This window comes from Entelurus aequoreus, linkage group LG03, assembly GCF_033978785.1.
Source record: "Entelurus aequoreus isolate RoL-2023_Sb linkage group LG03, RoL_Eaeq_v1.1, whole genome shotgun sequence".
Lineage (NCBI taxonomy): Eukaryota > Metazoa > Chordata > Actinopteri > Syngnathiformes > Syngnathidae > Entelurus > Entelurus aequoreus.
Window position 1 is genome coordinate 44,776,389 of NC_084733.1, and position 19,881 is coordinate 44,796,269.

A 19,881-nucleotide genomic window follows, 5' to 3' on the forward strand; every position below is an offset into this window, starting at 1 on the left:
TAAATTCTTGTTTCCATTCGTTTTGGAACTTGCAAGCGTATTTCTTCATCTTGCTCGTTGACGGCGTCGCCATGTCTGTAACTTCCTCGTTCTTCTGCTTCGTCTCCTTGTTGTGTGCGTAGTTGTGCACTCTACTCTCTAAAAGCCGTAGATGTTATGACGTCATTGGGCAGGCAAACTGTTTATATTGTGGGAAAGCGGACGTGAGAACAGGCTGTCCCCACTCAGGTCCGCATTGAGCTGGAGGGGGCGTGGCCTCCAGCTCCGGCTGAATACCGGGAGTTTGTCGGGAGAAAATTTCTGTCGGGAGGTTATCGGGAGAGGCGCTGAATACCGGGAGTCTCCCGCTAAAAACGGGAGGGTTCGGCAAGTATGTCTTATGTACAAGTTCATCGGCAGACTGAATGTTTCTCAGGATGCCATCATTGCTCAGCTGGTAAACCCCTGAGTCAGTGATGTGGAAACATTGGTATGATTGTCTTGTTTAGCACTGTTTATTGATGAGTAATATGTTTTTATGTATTGATTGTTGCGTTTTATTTTTTGTATGGACCTTGAGTCTGATGATGATAATAAACTGAACTGAGTATAAATCTCATGAAAATTCCCAAGCCGTTTTGGGAGATAATGAGCAAGCCAGTCACAATATCTGTGACATAGAGGTGGAAACCACAGATCCCTTCTCTATCAACAACCATGTTAATCAAGCAGAATTTGTGAGAGCCAAAAAAGACTATTTTGGGACAAATGATGATACAGAACCTTATATTTTTGAGCCCGAACACAAGGATAAGCAATAAGTTTTAAAAGCTGAGTGCTGAACGTATGCAGCTTCATTGAAACACTATATAGCATTTGCAATATTGCTAGGTGCTAAATATAAAAACTAACCCTAACCAACCATAATAAAGCAAACATTTTCTGTACAATTTCCACTCTTACTGGGATGCCGACCGACAAGACACTCATATAATTTAGATGAAGATTTAATTGCAATCCTTACAAAGGGTTAAAAAAAAGTAGCCGCAACCACATATTTTTTGCCATCTGGGGGGGGGAGGGGGGCTGTCAAAGTCGACCTCTCGGTCCATGGCAACATTTGTCTAACTACAAGGTGAGAGATGCATGACTAGAATTTACTTTTAGCAAGTTTGAGACAAAGCAGAAGCAGCCGCCACCTTAGTATGTCAACAATAGCAGCGTAAGATAGCATTAGCTGACTGCTTTCAATGCGCCGCTAAAATAGGCCGTCTGTGTTTGTGCTTGTAATAACAATATCACTCATATTTGGTTAATTTTCAGGTCACAACATTTAAAGAATATTGTTGTTTCTGGATGTTTTTAGAGAGTGTATAATGGGTGCAACTCTCCATCTGTTGACTCAAGTGTTCACTATTTATGATTTCAAATGCATAAAAAAGCCAAGCACATTTGTTATTGTCTTATGTAACAACTGTGAATAAAACAGCACATCCCTTTCAAATTTGTGCGTATTTCCAGTATGACTGATCTGATAACATGGTCAGAGTGCAGAAGCGTTACTCCAGTGACGTAGAATTAACAGAACTTGCCGAAGATATTCAAAGCGAAATATTCAATAATTTGTGGCACTTTGTGATGTTTAGACGGTATTTTCACATACTTTGCAGATTGTAAATACAATTGGATATGGTGTATGTGTACAAACAAACACAATAGAGCATATCAACTCAACTTGTTTTTCCACTCTACTGGTACTTTATGTCCATTTATTTTTCACTGTGGTTATTTACTGTTACAGTAAAACCATTAATTCCTTAGCAATTTATGTTTTTCTGTCAAAATTTGCCATAATGGCTTTTGAAAATAAGTTCAAATCAAGTTGTGGATTCAAACATGTAAAGCAGATCATACAGTATAAGCAATTGGTTGACCTGTCGACTAATCGAAAACATAATCGCTGACTAGTCGACTATTAAAATAATTCTTATATTGTAGCCTTTGAGTCTGATTCAGATTATTTATGGGTAAAACAGCTTCAGTTTTCATACGATTCCAACTTCATTGGATCTTGTGAAACAGCCTATATCAGAGGTGTCAAGCTTATTTTAGCTCAGGGGCCGCATGGAGGAAAATCTATTATCACGTGGGCCGGACGGGTAAAATCATTGCAAAATAAGTTAAAAATGCAACTACGACAACTTCAGATTGTTTTCTTTGTTTTACTGCGACCCAAAATAGAACAAGCACATTCTGAAAATGTACATATCACAAATAATTCTCCTGACAAAACACTTCAAGTTAGTTGAAAATTTTGAGGAAAAAAATGGTGCAGTTTCAAAAACACCATGAAGAACACAATGAACTTAGACTTCATCTCAATGTATCTACAAAACAATTAAACTTTAAGTCACAGCCCATTTAGGATTGAACATAAACAACATAAAGATTAAATAAAAACAATTTTATGTATCAACTACCTCAATTGTCATTTCCGCATATTAATCGTGCTAACTTAACGAACCATACAAACTGAGGTAGAAACCTTTCAAGAGGGTTGAGTTACTCTCTGCCTTCGAGGCATGACTGTGTATCGATAGAAAAATAAAAGCCGTGCAATGTGTGAACAATTTCAACAAACCAAAAATAAAAACTTAAAAGTATTGCAGTTAAGCACAGTATTGCAGTTAATCACACTGTTCAATTCCTTTAAATTTGCACAGAAGACAACAATTTTAACAGAACTATATCAATGTGCAGTGTCTAATGCAGCGTTTTAAGTGGGGCTACCGATTTTTATTTTACTCCTGTTTGTTTTACGTTGGGTCGAGGGGGAGGAGTCACAGCCCTGCTTTACCGTGTACCTCTTGCTTGGTATATGCTCAACCCGGTTCAAACTATTTGCTTGCCTAACAGAATTGATACAGTATTGTGACATCCAGCAATTAAACAGCTGTTTCTTTAATTTGAAAATGTAGCTTAACTTTACACTTAGCAAACACATCTCGCGGGCCGGATAAAACTTGTTTGCGGGCCTGATCCGGCCCACGGGCCGCGTGTTTGACATACCTGGCCTATATAATGCTAATAAAGTCATGATAACAATGATGACGACTATAATTACAATAATGATGTCAAGGCTACACCAGAAACAGATCAGTCTGATGTCACCCCTGCACACTCATAGTCACCGGCAGTCATACTGCTCAAAAGTGGATTGTTATGATGTACAGTGATGTCTTAACCTGTGTTAGTCCTCAATGTTTTTCTTTATTTGGCATTTTGACTTGGTGACAGCAATCAACATTAGACACACCCATTTTTTAGACAGTTTGCAATGAAAGTGAATTGTATATAACAAGGTTCACTAAAATAATGAAATAAATTACATCCAGTGAATGAAATAAAAATCATGTAAGAGACAAAAGTTAATCTAACAAAGAGAATATTTATTTTGGCTCATTAGAGTGGAGTTATACAGTATACATTATCTTGCATTTATACATAATTGCATCAAATGTTCAATCCTGTGAACTGTGCAATGTCACCAAGTCATATTTGACCATACTAAATATAAAATAATGGACTGCAAGGGCGTGTAAAAACATTTCGAACAATGTGGGAAGGAAGACACAAAAGAAGTTGACAATCACCCAGCTGGTGTCTGAATCATCAGGCAACGACGTCACTGAGGAATGGTGGTTGGGAGAAAACCACTTAAGTGCTCACTCATCTGGCATGTTGACACTGAAAATACCATAACCATGTCGATGGGGACACTTTAACAGGGAGGCTGAACATTCACAAACTGCAGCAAACGTAACAAAAAGATGTCTTGCCCTTGTTTGGACAAAAGCTGTACTTGTAAAAATAAAGGATTTAATTCTAAATGACGAGAGAGCAGCAACTATGCACTGCCTCAATGGAAAAGAATGAGTGGATTGTTTAATACCTTTGTCAAGCCACCCTTCCCTTTTTATTTCTTCATTCCAAACCTTAATGTGCTCGCCCATCCATGCACATGGGTGTCAGACTGACTAACTGAATGTGTGTGTGTGTGCGTGTGTGTGTGTGTAATGAGGTTTGTGTGTGTCTTGAGTGAGCGTGGATGTCAGATAGCATTAAGCCTTTATGATTAATCCGCTGCCCTTGTGCCGAGCTGGGGAATTCTGCCGATTCATCACAGCTGGGGTACGCGAGGAGAATGACCACTAACTGAGCAACACACAAGAGGACAGCTAAGATTCTTGCCTCCCCTTGATTCTCTTTTTTGTTGACCCTATAGCATGGGTGCCCAAACTTTATATATATATATTGTGACAGTTTGACCCCACACTGTCACTGTTTGACCTTAGACTTCCTCACAAACGTGCACATTTGTTGGGAAGCTCAACATGGACAAACTACAAACATTCAATCTTGTTAGCTAGTGAATAGCATGTGCTCAACAAATTGTTACCTGTCACTCACCATGGCTCTGAACAGGTGACTAAAAGAGTCAGGGTGGGGTTGAGGGCTTTATATAGGTGAACACACCTGCATTCACTAATTAGGCCAACTTTGGGTTGAACCATGATTATCAAAAGCTGGGTGTTACAGAAGGACACTGGACATTTAAAAGTGATGTTCCCTAAGCCTGAATATACTGTGTACAAAAATGACTGCACTACACATGCAAAAGTACAATGTGAATACTTTTTAGACATGTGATGGTTATTTATGGTGTAATTTACAAAATAACTCTTTTCTTAATTCCCCCTGTCAAATTGGTCCCAGCTAGTGGGCGGGGCTATGAGCTATTTGAGTTGGAAAATGCCGTTTTTCTGACAGTCTGCTGTCGGTCACTGCCAGAGGAGGTTCTCTGTCCTGAGCAGGAGTTTCGGTCTCCAATATCATCTACTGAGATTGTAGGTGCTTTGTTTTCCTGTCATTGTTCACCTTTTGACACTTTTTGGGATTTCAATAAATGTTTGTAAACTGTTACCAACTGCGTGCCTTGCCATCCTTGATTTGAAAGTCTGGTTTGCAACGGTTACATTACCTTCACCCGAGGCGGGGTGTGACATATGGTGGCAGTGGTGGGATGGCAAGCTGCAGAGTTTACAACAAACCTGGCAGAGGGCAGGCCAGAACTGGTTTGAGATCCCAAGTGTCGAAGGTGGCAATGACAGAGGAGACTGATGAGATGGCTGGTCGAGGGGCCACGGCGATGAGGCTGGACCGGACGACTATGGCTGAGGAGCGTGAAGTTGGATGGAACACAGAGGAGTCTGAAGAAGACGTCAAATGTTTTGAGAACTCTGGGGCTAGGCGTAAGCAGCATAGGAAAGGGCCTGGGAAGGCTAGGTGGTCTGCTGAGCCACCAAGGACTGAAAGAGTGCTAGGTGAACCTACCCTGGTTAACATGTTCCAAGACTTTTTGATTGGACAGCAACGTAGGGAAGCTGTCCTAGTCCGTGAACTCCAGGAGTTAAAAACTGTCTGTACAAGGCCTAGCCTAGATCACTCAGTCACTAACCAAAATGCTAACTGTCCTGTTGATAGTCGTTATGAGCAGTCGCCCAAACCCAAACCTCGCCCACAACCAACTCCTAGTCCTCAAGCGTCGCCGTCCAGAGATTCCTTGCCACCTGACCATCATCTCCGACAAGGCCCAAAGATGCTCCCTTTCCAGCAGGGTGAGGACATTGAAAACTTTCTTGTCCACTTTGAGCGCATCGCTCGCACCTGGGGCTGGCCTCAGTCTGACTGGGCCTGCAGACTTGTTCCACTCTTGACCGGCAAAGCCCTGGATGCCTATTCTGCAATGGAGGAAGATGCTTCCAACGTCTACACTGACCTTAAAGAAGCCCTCCTTGCTAAGTTTGATATCTCTCCTGAGACTTATAGGCTCCAGTTCCGGTCAACCTACATTCCCCCTGGTGAATCTCCCAAGGAGACTTACAACAGACTCAAAGGTCTCTACAGAAGATGGATCAAGCCAGAGCAGCGTTCTAAAGAAGAGATCGCAGAGCTTTTCATTTTGGAGCAAATGCTTCGCATGCTGCCCAACGAAATGAAGACTTGGGTCAAGGAACATGAGCCAGAAGACGGACTTACTGCTGCTAAACTTGCAGGCCAGTACTTGAATGCTCGCAAAGGACTCCGAATGCCAACGCAGCAGAACAACCATGTAGCAGCCCAAGGTGCAGCCGACCTGTCACACCAAAGAGGTGTGCAGAAAGCAGGTGGTTACAGCACCTCAGGGGACAACAGACTGTTCCCAAGACAGAGTCCAGTGAAGGATCTCATCTGCTACCACTACCAACAGCCAGGGCATCGAGCCCCAGTCTGCCCCTTGAAACAGAAGACCTTGTATGGCCAGAAAGCACGCCACAGGGTGCTACAGCCAGGTCAAAAGGTCATGCTCTCGCTTCCAACCTCAAGTCATAAACTGCTGGCCCAATGGAAAGGTCCTTACTCCGTGGTCAGACAAGCTGGTCCAGTTACTTATGAGATTTCACATCCGGATAAAGGAAAGGCGTCCCAAGTGTACCACATCAACCTTCTGAAGGAATGGAAGGAGAGGAAGTCCTCTGTGGAAGGAAAGGATGTCCAGGCCAGTCAAGTACCTACTCAAAGCAAGGAGTTGCAAGAGGAAAAGGTGATGCTGGCACGGGAAGTGAAAATGGAGGATGACGTGGAGACAGATCTGTCCATGCTCACTACACCACAGAAACCTGATGTAAGCCACTTGTCTGCACAATCTGCCTTTAAACTATTGCATGTGTGTGAAGAATTCCCAGTCTTGTTCAGTGGAAAGCCAGGAAGAACTCCACTAATTGAACATGTCATTCACTTAAAAAACCCAACACCTATCCGTCAGCGCCCATAGAGTGCCTGAGCGGATGGTGGTGCCCCTCAACCATGAAATCCAAACCATGCTGGATCCAGGAGTGATTGAACCCTCAAACAGTGAGTGGTGTAACCCCATTGTCCTCGTTCCTAAAAAAGACAACACGATACGAGTTTGTAATGACCTACGCAAAGTGAATGCCGTTTCTAAATGTGATGCTTATCCTATGCCACGTATTGATGAACTTCTTGAGAAGCTCGGCAAAGCTGTGTTCATCACCACCCTTGACCTGTGTAAGGGATACTGGCAAGACCCTTTAAAGAAGGAGTCAAGGGAGTACACTGCCTTCCGTGGACCAAAGGGTCTCTATCATTACACAGTGATGCCGTTCGGACTCCACGGAGCCCCCGCAACCTTTCAGCGGCTAATGGATCGCGCTCTGCAGGGGTGTGGCCAGTTCTCTGCTGCCTATCTTGATGATGTGGTGGTTTTCAGCACTTCCTGGAAAGACCACCTCTCTCACCTGCGTCAAGTCCTGCTCCGGGTCCATTCTGCCGGGCTCACTCTTAACACCCAGAAATGTGAGTGGGCCAAAACTGAGGTGTGCTACCTAGGTTACCATCTTGGCAACGGGCAGATACGTCCTCAGGTGGACAAGGTGAAGGCTATCCAAGACAGTCCTAGACCCCGGACAAAGAAGCAGGTCCGGTCATTCTTGGGGCTTTCTGGGTGGTACAGAAGATTTGTTCCCCACTTCTCTACCATCACAGCTCCTCTTGTCGAGCTGACAACCAAAGCATCCTCTAATCCAGTCAAATGGACAGAAATATGTGAAACTGCCTTCACGTATGTCAAAGCTATTCTATGCTCTTCCCCGGTTTTACAAAGTCCTGATTTCAACCAGCGATTCCTTGTTCAAGTTGATGCCTCCGGTGTGTGCCTTGGAGCCGTCCTCGCCCAAGGAAAGGAGGGCGAGGAACAACCGCTTCTATATCTGAGCCGTAAACTGCATCCCAGAGAAACTAGGTACTCTGCCATTGAAAAGGAATGTCTTGCCATCAAGTGGGCGTTGGACAGCCTACGTTATTACCTTCTGGGACGGACCTTTGATCTGGAAACGGACCACCGGGCATTGAGCTGGATCAACTCCATGAGGGATAAGAACTCCCGTGTCACCAGATGGTACTTGGCGTTACAGTCCTTTTGCTTCAATATCACACATCGAGCTGGCAAAACTAACTTGCTAGCTGATTAACTGTCTCGTCTCCCTGAACTTGCTGTCGCTGGAGAGGAGGGAGGTAATGTGACAGTTTGACCCCACACTGTCACGGTTTGACCTTAGACTTCCTCACAAACGTGCACATTTGTTGGGAAGCTCAACATGGACAAACTACAAACATTCAATCTTGTTAGCTAGTGAAAAGCATGTGCTCAACAAATTGTTACCTGTCACTCACCATGACTCTGAACAGTTGACTAAAAGAGTCAGGGTGGGGTTGAGGGCTTTATATAGGTGAACACACCTGCATTCACTAATTAGGCCAAATTTGGGTTGAACCATGATTATCAAAAGCTGGGTGTTACAGAAGGACACTGGACATTTAAAAGTGATGTTACCTAAGCCTGAATATACTGTGTACAAAAATGACTGCACTACACATGCAAAAGTACTATGTGAATACTTTTTAGACATGTGATGGTTATTTATGGTGTAATTTACAAAATAACTCTTTTCTTAATTCCCCCTGTCAAATTGGTCCCAGCTAGTGGGCGGGGCTATGAGCTATTTGAGTTGGAAAATGCCGTTTTTCTGACAGTCTGCTGTCGGTCACTGCCAGAGGAGGTTCTCTGTCCTGAGCAGGAGTTTCGGTCTCCATGCATCATCTACTGAGATTGTAGGTGCTTTGTTTTCCTGTCATTGTTCACCTTTTGACACTTTTTGGGATTTCAATAAATGTTTGTAAACTGTTACCAACTGCGTGCCTTGCCATCCTTGATTTGAAAGTCTGGTTTGCAACGGTTACATTACCTTCACCCGAGGCGGGGTGTGACGTATATATATATATATATATATATATATATATATATATATATATATATATATATATATATATATATATATATATATATATATATATATGTATGTATGTATGTATGTATGTATGTATGTATGTATGTATGTATGTATGTATGTATGTATGTATGTATGTATGTATGTATGTATGTATGTATGTATATATATGTATGTATGTATGTATGTATATATATATATATATATATATATATATATATATATATATATATATATATATATATATATATATATATATGTATGTATGTATGTATGTATGTATATATATATATATATATATATATATATATATATATATATATATATATATACATACATATATGTATATATATACATATATGTATATATATATATATATATATATATATATATATATATATATATCATATATCTATATACAGTATATATACACACACAGTATAATATATATATATATATATATATATATATATATATATATATATAATACTGTGTGTGTGTATATACTGTATATATAGATATATACAGGTATATACAGTGTATATATATATAGATATTATATGTACATACACGCATTTATAGAAATGTGTGTGAGTGCTCGCGCACAGGGTGCGTGTGATGCGTCAGTGCGTTAGATTTGTGGCAGAAGTGTTTGTAGTTAGTGCATGCTGCATGCTGCCCCTGCTTGCTACTCTCTGCTTACAGCTATCGCCGCCAGCTAGCCCCTGGGTGGGTGAAAAGAGGAGCCGAGTGCGTAAGCCTCCTCCTGCTGGTACAAAGCCTCTCCACCACCAAGACTCCTGTGGTGCCTCCTCGTGGCCACGCACGGTAACTGCGTCTTTGCGGACGCAGGCTAAACTGTAGGGGATCTCGGAGCAGCAGTGGGCCCCAGAGGCGAGGCGTGCAGGCCCATCGGTGTGTGGACACGCCCTGGCATCCGCCAACCACTTCCCCATCTATGGGTTAAATAGAACCCCCCCTTCCACTGCCTTGTGGGTATCCTCTGGAATGGAAAAGGCTAAGGGAGCAAACCCCAACAGAAAACCCGGCCTGGACTCCGTTAGGTAGTTCAGTGTGTGAAGCACTGTTCTGGCATGTCCTGCAGCCGAACTGACGCCGAATGTATTGGTTTTCCATTCCTTTGGACAACGTCAGCAAGGCAGAGAGGGGGGCCCTGTTGCTTGGGCAACACAGGATCTCCATACACCTTGCCCAGGCCTCTTGTGCCCTGGAGAGGAAACTCCAGCTTCACTGTGCAGTGAAGGCACAACACGGGAGGTCAGCAGTTACCGGTTATAAGCCCTTTCTCGTTTGGCGTAGGGATGGGCGCCAGGGGCTACCTCCGTCGGTGGGAGAGATGTTTCATCTTACTGGACAGCTACCGCCCGCCTCAAGCTGGGCATCCCCTAGCCAATTAGGTGCTGTTCCGCCACAGCCTGCCTGCTTCATTGGGTGCATGAAGCTAAGGGACTCTTCCTGACAAGTGGGCTGTAAACCTTGCACCAAGCAAAACAAATAAAACAAAGACTCCAGCACTACGTCTGGGATGCTGGAACGTCAGAACCATGACCCCCGGACTAACTGACAACCTGCTCGATATAAGCGACGCCCGAAAGACGGCAGTCATTAACAACGAACTCCTGAAGCGACGAATAGACATCTCTACCCTTCAGGAAACCCGACTCCTCTCATCAGGCTCACTGAGAGAAAGAGATTACGCCTTCTTCTGGCAGGGGAAGCCTCCGGGTGAAACCAGAGAATACGGAGTTGGCTTTGCAATCAAGAGCACTCTACTAGGAGCAATAGTACTACCTACAGGCGGATCAGAGAGAATTTTAACCCTCTGCCTTAACACCACCATGGGACCTGTCCACCTGGTGAGTGTGTATGCACCAACACTTAGCTCCTCCCACGAAATAAAGGACAAATTCTATGATGAGCTTGAGGCGACTGTGAGAAACATCCCCAAACAAGATCAGCTCTACTTGCTTGGTGACTTTAACGCAAGAGTTGGCTCAGATCATAACTCCTGGCCATCTTGCTTGGGTTACCATGGCATTGGTAGAATGAACGAGAATGGGCAGCGTCTCCTTGAGTTCTGCACATTTCACAATCTCTGCATCACTAACTCATACTTTCAGTCCAAACCCCGCCACAAAGTCTCCTGGAGACACCCAAGATCTGGCCACTGGCACCAGTTGGACCTGATCATAACACGGCGCTCTGACCTCAGAAGTGTCCTCCAAACCCGTACCTTTCACAGTGCAGACTGTGACACCGATCACTCCCTCGTCTGCTGTAAAGTCAAACTGCAGACAAAAATTATCTACAGCGCCAAACCTAAAGGACCCCCCGTGTGGATTGCAGCAAAGCAGCCGATCCAACTAAAACTGCTTCCTTCAACCGTGCCTTAGAGGAATCCCTCCACCAACTACCCCAGTGCAGCTCTGCCCAGCAGTACTGGGAAGGCTTACGAGACACCATCCACACCACGGCCCTAACAGTTTTTGGCAAAAGATTGCGAAGGTCCAATGACTGGTTCGAAGCCAACGCATCTGTATTGGCACCGATACTGGAAGAAAAGCGTATCGCCCTTACCAACTACAAATGCACGTCGAGTGACAATACCCTACATGCTCTCAGGGCATCAAGGAAGAAACTGCACAATGCCTCCCGTCGCTGTGCTAACAGCTATTGGCTACAGCTTTGCAGCAACATCCAATCAGCCGCTGACTCCGGTAACATCAAAGGCATGTACGACGGCATCAAAAAGGCGCTTGGACCATTACACCACACAACTGCTCCGCTGAAACCGGCACTGGGAGAAATCATCACTGACCGCTCTAAACAACTCGACCGCTGGGTAGAACACTACTCCGAACTCTACGCCAGCGACAACACTGTCTCCGATGCAGCCCTCCGTCATGTTGAGTGTCCACCTGTAATGGAAGAACTGGACATGGAACCAACAACTGAGGAGCTAAGCAAAGCGATTGACAGCCTAGCATGCGGTAAATCACCTGGCAGTGACGGAATCGCAGCTGAAATCCTCAAGTGTGGAAAGCCTGCTCTCCTCGACCAACTTCACAAGCTCCTCTGTCTGTGCTGGAGTGAAGGTGCTGTCCCGCAGGACATGAGGGATGCTACCATCACAACCCTGTACAAGAATAAGGGAGACAGGAGTGATTGTAACAACTACCGTGGTATCTCTCTACTCAGCACTACCGGCAAACTCTTTGCCAGAGTTGCACTGAATAGACTCCAGGTTCTCGCTGAGAAAATATACCCAGAATCTCAGGCAGGGTTCAGAGCAGGAAGGTCTACTACTGACATGATTTTCTCTCTGAGACAGCTGCAGGAGAAGTGTAGAGAGCAGAGAAAACTACTGTACATGGCATTTATTGACCTTATGAAAGCTTTTGACCTTGTGAGCAGGAGTGGCCTCTTTCAGCTGGTTGAACGAATAGGCTGTCCCCCCAAACTCCTTTGCATCCTCCAGTCCTTCCACACCGACATGCATGGCACCATCCAGTTTGATGGGTCCACATCAGACCCCTTCAAAATCTGCTGTGGTGTCAAGCAGGTATGCGTGCTGGCGCCCACCCTGTTTGGGATCTTCTTTTCCCTCCTCCTGCGCCAAGCATTTGGTACAGCAACTGAAGGAGTCTACCTTCACACAAGGACAGACGGTAAACTGTTCAACCATGCCCGTCTGAAAGCCAAAACAAAGGTCAGGCCACTCGTCATTCGGGACATGCTGTTTACTGACGACGCAGCAGTGGTAGCACACTCCCAGGAGCACCTGCAAACCCTAATGGACCAGTTCACCAAAGCCTGTCAGGACTTCAGCCTGACCATCAGTCTGAGCAAAACCAAGACGATGGGACAGGGAACTGAACCACCCCCCTCTATCACCATCAACAACTACACCCTGGAAGTCGTAAACACCTTCACCTACCTCGGTTCCACCATCACCGACAACCTGTCACTCGATGCCGAACTCAGTGACCGCATCGGAAAAGCTGCCTCAACTTTTGGGAAGCTTACAGCGAGAGTATGGGAAAACCGCAAGCTCACTATCCACACTAAGGTGCAGGTGTACAGAGCCTGTGTCACCAGCACTCTACTGTATGGTAGTGAAACCTGGACCCTATACTCCCACCAAGAGCGGCGGCTAAACATCTTCCATCTTCGCTGCCTTAGGCGTCTACTGGGCATCACCTGGAGGGACAGGATCACAAACCAATCAGTCCTGGAAAGAGCACAGCTTCCCAGCATGTGCTCCCTACTGAGGCAGCGACGTCTCCGCTGGCTGGGCCATGTCCGCCAGATGGACGATGGGCGAATCCCAAAGGACATCCTCTATGCTGAACTCACAACTGGCAAGAAGCAGATTGGCCGTCCCCAGCTGCGTTACAAGGACGTCTGCAAACAAGACCTCAAGTCTTTTGACATCAGCCCCGACAGCTGGGAAGATGCAGCCCAGCACCGCCTTCAGTGGCAGCAGGCACTCCGCAGCGGGCTGCTCAAGTCAGAAACCACCCTGGCCCAACACCATGAGGCTAAGAGGGCAAAGAGAAAGAAACAGGGCTCTGCGACACCGGCAACATCTATGGGACCGGTCTGGATATGTGACATCTGCGGCCGGGAATGTCTCTCACGAATTGGCCTACACAGCCACAGGAGACGCTGCAACAAGACCTGACTCCGAGGCACAGGAAATCAATGGTCTTCCGAGACTGCGATGCCGATGATGATATACAGTATATACACACACACAGTATAACATATATATATATATATATATATATATATATATATATATATATATTATACTGTGTGTGTGTATATACTGTATATATAGATATATACAGGTATATACAGTGTATATATATATATATATATAGATATTATATGTACATACACGCAGTTATAGAAATATATATATATATATATATATATATATATATATATATATATATATATATATATATATATATATATATATATATATATATATATATATATATATATATATATGTATATATATATACACACAAATATATATACATAGATATACATATATACTAGGGGTGTAACGGTACACACAAATTTCGGTTGGGTACGTACTTCGGTTTAGAGGTCACGGTTCGGTTAATTTTCGGTACAGTAAGAAAACAACAAAATATAAATGTTTTGGTTATTTATCTGCCAAATTTGTAAACAATGGCTTTATCCTTTTAACATTGGGAACACTATAATAATTCTGCCCACGTTAATCAACATTAAACTGCCTCAAGTTGTTGCTCAGATTAAATACAATGACAAAACTTTGCTTCTACATATAAAAAGTGCAACATTAAACAGTTTCAAGTCAACTCATCATGCTTAATGAGTGTTTCCCATAAACTGCCAAGATACCTGTGGCGGTGGGGGCTTGGCGATGGGCGTGGTTATGGGCGTGGTCACCATGACATAATCGAGTAATTTGCATAATTTACTACAATGATATGATTTTCTCTAAAAAGGCTCAAAAAATGTATACTTACTAATTAATAATAACAGTTTTGTTTTAAACATCCATCCATCCATCCATTTTACAATATAATTACAACACTTTATGTACATATTTATATACAGATTTGAACAATAAGTTATTCACTGAAATATATTTATTAATTGTGGTTCTTACAAAAAATATATCTTATAAAATATAAAAGCTAAAATGTCTCTTAAAGCTCTGCCCCTTTAATTAGTGCATACTAAATAATTTAACTTTAGCCTACTACTACAACCATATTATTTACCAGCAACATAAAGTGAAACAGAGGCAGAGGTGTCCTGCCACAGTCAGTAACAAATAAACAGAAAACAGTAGTGGTCAAATACAAATAAGGCAACAAGAGCAGTATCCTACACTTATCTTTTGAAAAGTAAATCGGAACAGCCTATATGGGCATCTACATCAACTATATGATTTGCCTGAGAAGCTGGACAGGCCAAAAAAAAAATTAAAAAAAATTTAATTTTTTTTAATTTTTATTTTTTTTTTATTTGTGGCGGACGTAATTCTTTCGTGGCGGGCCGCCACAAATAAATGAATGTGTGGGAAACACTGTTAATTTATTACAGCATTTGGGAAGCCTGTAGTTGATTTTTAATATGTAAATGTTATATTTTTATCACCATGTGATAGCAGGGACCTTGCCATTCAAAACTAGGCTGCTCCATTACTAATGATTAATATAACTATAGCTGAAAAAATAGTACAATAGCAATAGGAGAGACTATTCATCCCTGAACACCATGGAGTTCATGTAAGCTTTATGATGCACTTACATTATTATATCAACTATCAGAGACAGAAACTCTTCATTTAACATGTCCTTTTTTGCTGCGTCAACACAGCTCAATCAACACAGAAAAAGGTCAAGTGAAATAACAGACAGACAGGGCTTTGCTGTACGTAACACACACACACACACACACAACGCAAAATGAGCTAACGTTACACTAAAAGCGAATTAGCCTTCACTTCAAGCCAGAACTGCGAGCGAGCTGAGCTGCAGTTTATTATTCCAGAACGTCAACGGGCTCATAGTGATGTTACTAGTAGTTGTCTGGGAGGTGTTTCTTATAATTTGGGGAAAGTCCGCAGCCTGATGCTTACCTGCTAAACGCTAAGCACTGACTACATGCGCTCTGAATACGCACTGCTGATTGGCTGTTACCGCTCTGAATACGCACTGCTGATTGGCTGTTACCGCTCTGCGTGTAACCAATCAGATGCTTGAGTGGGTGGGAAAATGCTGGGTGCTGTGTGGAGTACTGACAGATAAAAGGCAGATAGCGGAGCAGCTTGTTAAGACTTTAGCTTAGGCAGCTACATCATATGTTCATGAGGAAATTCGTTCGGTACACCTCCGAACCGAACTGAAACCCCCTTACCAAAACGGTTCAATACAAATACACACACTGTTACACCCCTAATATATAAACAAATACATATGTACATACATACATATACCCATTCATAAATGTACACATACATATATACAATACATACATACATATACATGTACATACATACATATTCAGGCCTCAAATTATAACTTTTTAAGGTCACGGCAAGTGTTGCCTTAAAGGAGGGCTCATATTTTAGGGCACCAAGGCAAACATTCTTTCGAGGCAGGAGATATATATATATATATATATATATATATATATATATATATATATATATATATATATATATATATATATATATATATATATATATATAGTTAATTCCTATACGACATATTTCTGATAACAATAATCTTAATTTTTACTTTGGCCATAATTGGCAGCCCTAGATCTCATACATGAACACTATTTTTTTAACTATTTTATTTATATATACGACATATTTCTGATAACAATAATCTTAATTTTTACTTCGGCCATAATTGGCAGCCCTAGATTTCATACATGAACACTATTTTTTTAACTATTTTATTTATATATACTGTGTATATATATATATATATATATATATAGATCTCATACATGAACACTATTTTTTTAACTATTTTATTTATATATACTGTATATATATATATATATATATATATATATATATATATATGTATATATATATATATATATATATATATATATATATATATATATACAGTATTTATAAATAAAATAGTTAAAAAAATAGTGTTCATGTATGAGATCTATATATATATATATATATATATATATATATATATATATATATATATATATATATATATATATATATATATATATATATATATATATATATATAGTTTAAAAAATAGTGTTCATGTATGAGATCTAGGGCTGCCAATTATGGCCGAAGTAAAAATTAAGATTATTGTAATCAGAAATATGTCGTATAGGAATTAACTATTCACAATAAAACTTTAACAAAATCCTGTGTCACATGAATGATTTTTGAAGTGACACCTTAGTGACATGAAAAAAACACAATTCATCTAAAAAAAACCCTTGTTTACATTTTGATATCAAAATAAAACACAAAGCAGTTTGGCTAATGAAGATAAAGTCTAATAAACAAGCTTTGTTCTTCTCCAACGCCTCCCTAGTGTTTCAGTACAACAGTTTGGCAAACAAAAAAAAATCCGGAGTGATCCCTCTCACATCGAATAAACAATCTTCACGCCAGTGTTCAATTTGATGAAATGACAAAACATTTTAGCTAGTATTGATGTTATTTGAACATTGTTATTTGAACACCATCAGTGTGTGAATGTGTGTGTGAACGGGTGAATGTGGAAATACTGTCAAAGCGCTTTGAGTACCTTGAAGGTAGAAAAGCGCTATACAAGTATAACCCATTTATCATTTATTCATTTATCATTTATACAGTTTGCAGTTAAATAAAGGACGAGTGAACATCCCAGTAAACAAAGTAAAGACTTTATAAAGAAGTTGTGACAACTGCTGCAAAACATCAAATAGTTTTCACATTCGTTGTGTACTTTTAGTATGGGGACAAGTGTCTCCGATATTGTCCACACCTGTCTCTATCTAAACACAGCAGTGCGCTCTTAAACGCACGACGGGAAGCGAGGGAAAATTATGTTAAACCAAGCGCTTGGCTCCGTTTACTCGGAGGGGAAATCTCCGTAGCAAAGTCGGTGTCGTTGGTCCGCCATGATTATCAAGCCAAACACCGCTGGTGCGCATGCGCCTGACTTCGTCTTGCTGAAAATGCATTAATAAATTAAGTTTTTTCTGTAATTAAAAAATTAAACAGTATAACTAATTATCGCAAATTATCATTATACCGTTTACTGTTACATCCCTCGTCCATTAAGAAGTAAAAAGTCAAGGGCGGTCACGGCATGTTCGTGCCGCAAACATTGGTACATTTTTTTGGCATAACGGTGAAAGACGAGGGCGGTCGCGGCATTTGCCGTGGTTGCTGCGGTCAAATTTGAGCCCTGCATATTTATCTACTGCTATATAAAGCAAAATTCTGGCAACTGAGCTGTTACTTTTTTACCGCTAAATATATGTTCCTTGTTGTTAGCGTGCATTACTGTAAATGGAAAAATGGTACCACTGATCATTTTACAGTAAATTTCAATGACTAAGCCGAGGTTTTGACCGTAAAATCTACTGACTTTTAACAGTGTAGCCTTCCGGACATGTCATCAATGATTGAGCAGCTTGAAAGAGGTATGAATACGTATATAATTCGGTAGCCACCCTTTGGCGGGTTAAACGAAATGACATGACAGGCCAAATTTGGCCCGCGGGACCCACCTTTGGCACCCCCGCCCTATGGTGTACCATCCTTCGACTGTAAAACATGTGTGTCTAGTGATGGCTTACCTGTGAGCCCATGGCTGTCCTTGCTTGAAAAGTTACCCATCCTGCAGTAAATCTGGCCGCCGACAGGACCTGATGGGGCTCCCCTGCTCGGCCCAGGTCAAATTGGCAGTGAGGGTGACCTGCACATACATTCAGCACTTCCGGTCCAGATGATGGATGAGGCACCACGACTTCCCCACTGTAGTGTATGCAAACTAACAAACAACTTCTAATTACGATAGAATCAGAGGAACAATCAATACATTAAATACATTTTACCCTACTTGCTAACGAGCAAGACAAGTGCTGTAAAAGTAACTTTTAACCAACCGATTAAGGACAAGTCATGCAACAAGTTAGGGAGGAAATAAAGATGAACACCAACCATAGAACGCGGGGACAAATTAATCCAAAACGAAATCCGTAGTTTGGTCAACTGTTTACAATACCACCTCGCCGAGTCTTCTCGAAATCACTACATCGCTACTGAACACACTTTTAATTCCGGGTACGTTTTTAAAACCCGGCAAATGCCGGCTGGCAGTCACCCCGACAGTGAAGCGACGAGCTCCAACAAACACTAACGAGTTCCCGCCTGCGGTGACATGCGCGGAAAGTGCCCACTAGAGGGCGTGGGTGGGCTGCTTGAGCTTGAATAAAGAAAGCTGCTGCTTCTTGACTCATATTTACTGAGACGTCAGCTGACGTCGCTGTGATGCTGATCAAATGAGCTTTGAAAGAGGAAATTAGGTCACCACACGTAATGACGCATTGTCACCCATTAGGTTCTTTGGATGAAAAACATTTGGATGATTCCATTTTAACTAGTTGGTTAATTTATAGTTTTCCTAAATGTCATAGCCGTACAGTAGGTGGGTGGATCGATCCAAATGTCAATATTATTGACAGTATGAGATAGGTATTTTTCAGTTTTCTTCCATGTTCATTTCAAGAAATTATGTTTGTGTTAATGTTGTTGTTCAAACATTTTTTTTAAATGTAATTACATGTTTTTTTCAGTTTTCTGTTTATTTCACAAACATTTTATTTTTGTATTCAAATATATCATATATTTGGATGTTTTTTAGTTTTATTCTGTTTATTTTACACATTTTATGTTTACATGGCATGTCTTAGTTTTCTTATATTTATATATCATGTGATAATAGATGTTAATTTAATAGTTTTCATTAACACCAAGCTCTTAATGATAATTCTGCTGTGAAGTTATATATTGTCTGATTTGCAAGTAGGCTACCTACTGTATACATTCACTTAAGTTTGTCTTAAGTATTGAAGAAGTCTATTGCCATTAAGTTTAATGTGCCAGTGTTGTCTTTTCTTCAGCGTTTGACTGCAAGTATTTTACTTGTTACACACCAGTTGTTTAATTGCAATGTGAATCTTAGTTGTATTTTTGATTGCCAAATTAGGAGATGTTAAAATTGCGCTAATGCTAATCCGTAGCATGTACAAGCTAGGCTTATTCATTGTAAATTAGCAACGGGCTTGCTTAAAAGGTGGAGCTTAGTTGGCATGGAAAATTACATCATCTATAAACTATTAATACGCTCTTTTGCTCGTCAAGCGCTTGAGCCGGTGCTGTGTCTGCAACCAAATGTAACATTACGTGCAACCCAGCTTT

At 41.5% G+C, this 19,881-nt stretch overlaps 1 protein-coding gene across 3 annotated transcripts in view; it reads right to left on the reverse strand.

Moving 5' to 3' along the window:
- The window catches only part of LOC133645674 (cytospin-A-like), a 67,587-nt gene extending 48,697 nt beyond the window's left edge, over positions 1-18,890 (reverse strand). For 2 of the 3 annotated variants that reach the window (XM_062040527.1, XM_062040526.1), the window contains exons 1-2: positions 18,622-18,889; positions 18,258-18,451 (exon numbers count right to left, since the gene is read on the reverse strand). In XM_062040527.1, the coding sequence (XP_061896511.1) occupies positions 18,258-18,297 (40 nt within the window). In that variant the 5' untranslated portion in view covers positions 18,298-18,451; positions 18,622-18,889. Of the gene's footprint in view, positions 1-18,257; positions 18,452-18,621 lie in introns of all 3 variants that reach the window. The other variant, XM_062040529.1, reaches the window with a different exon arrangement.
- Between the last annotated feature and the right edge of the window lie 991 nt (positions 18,891-19,881).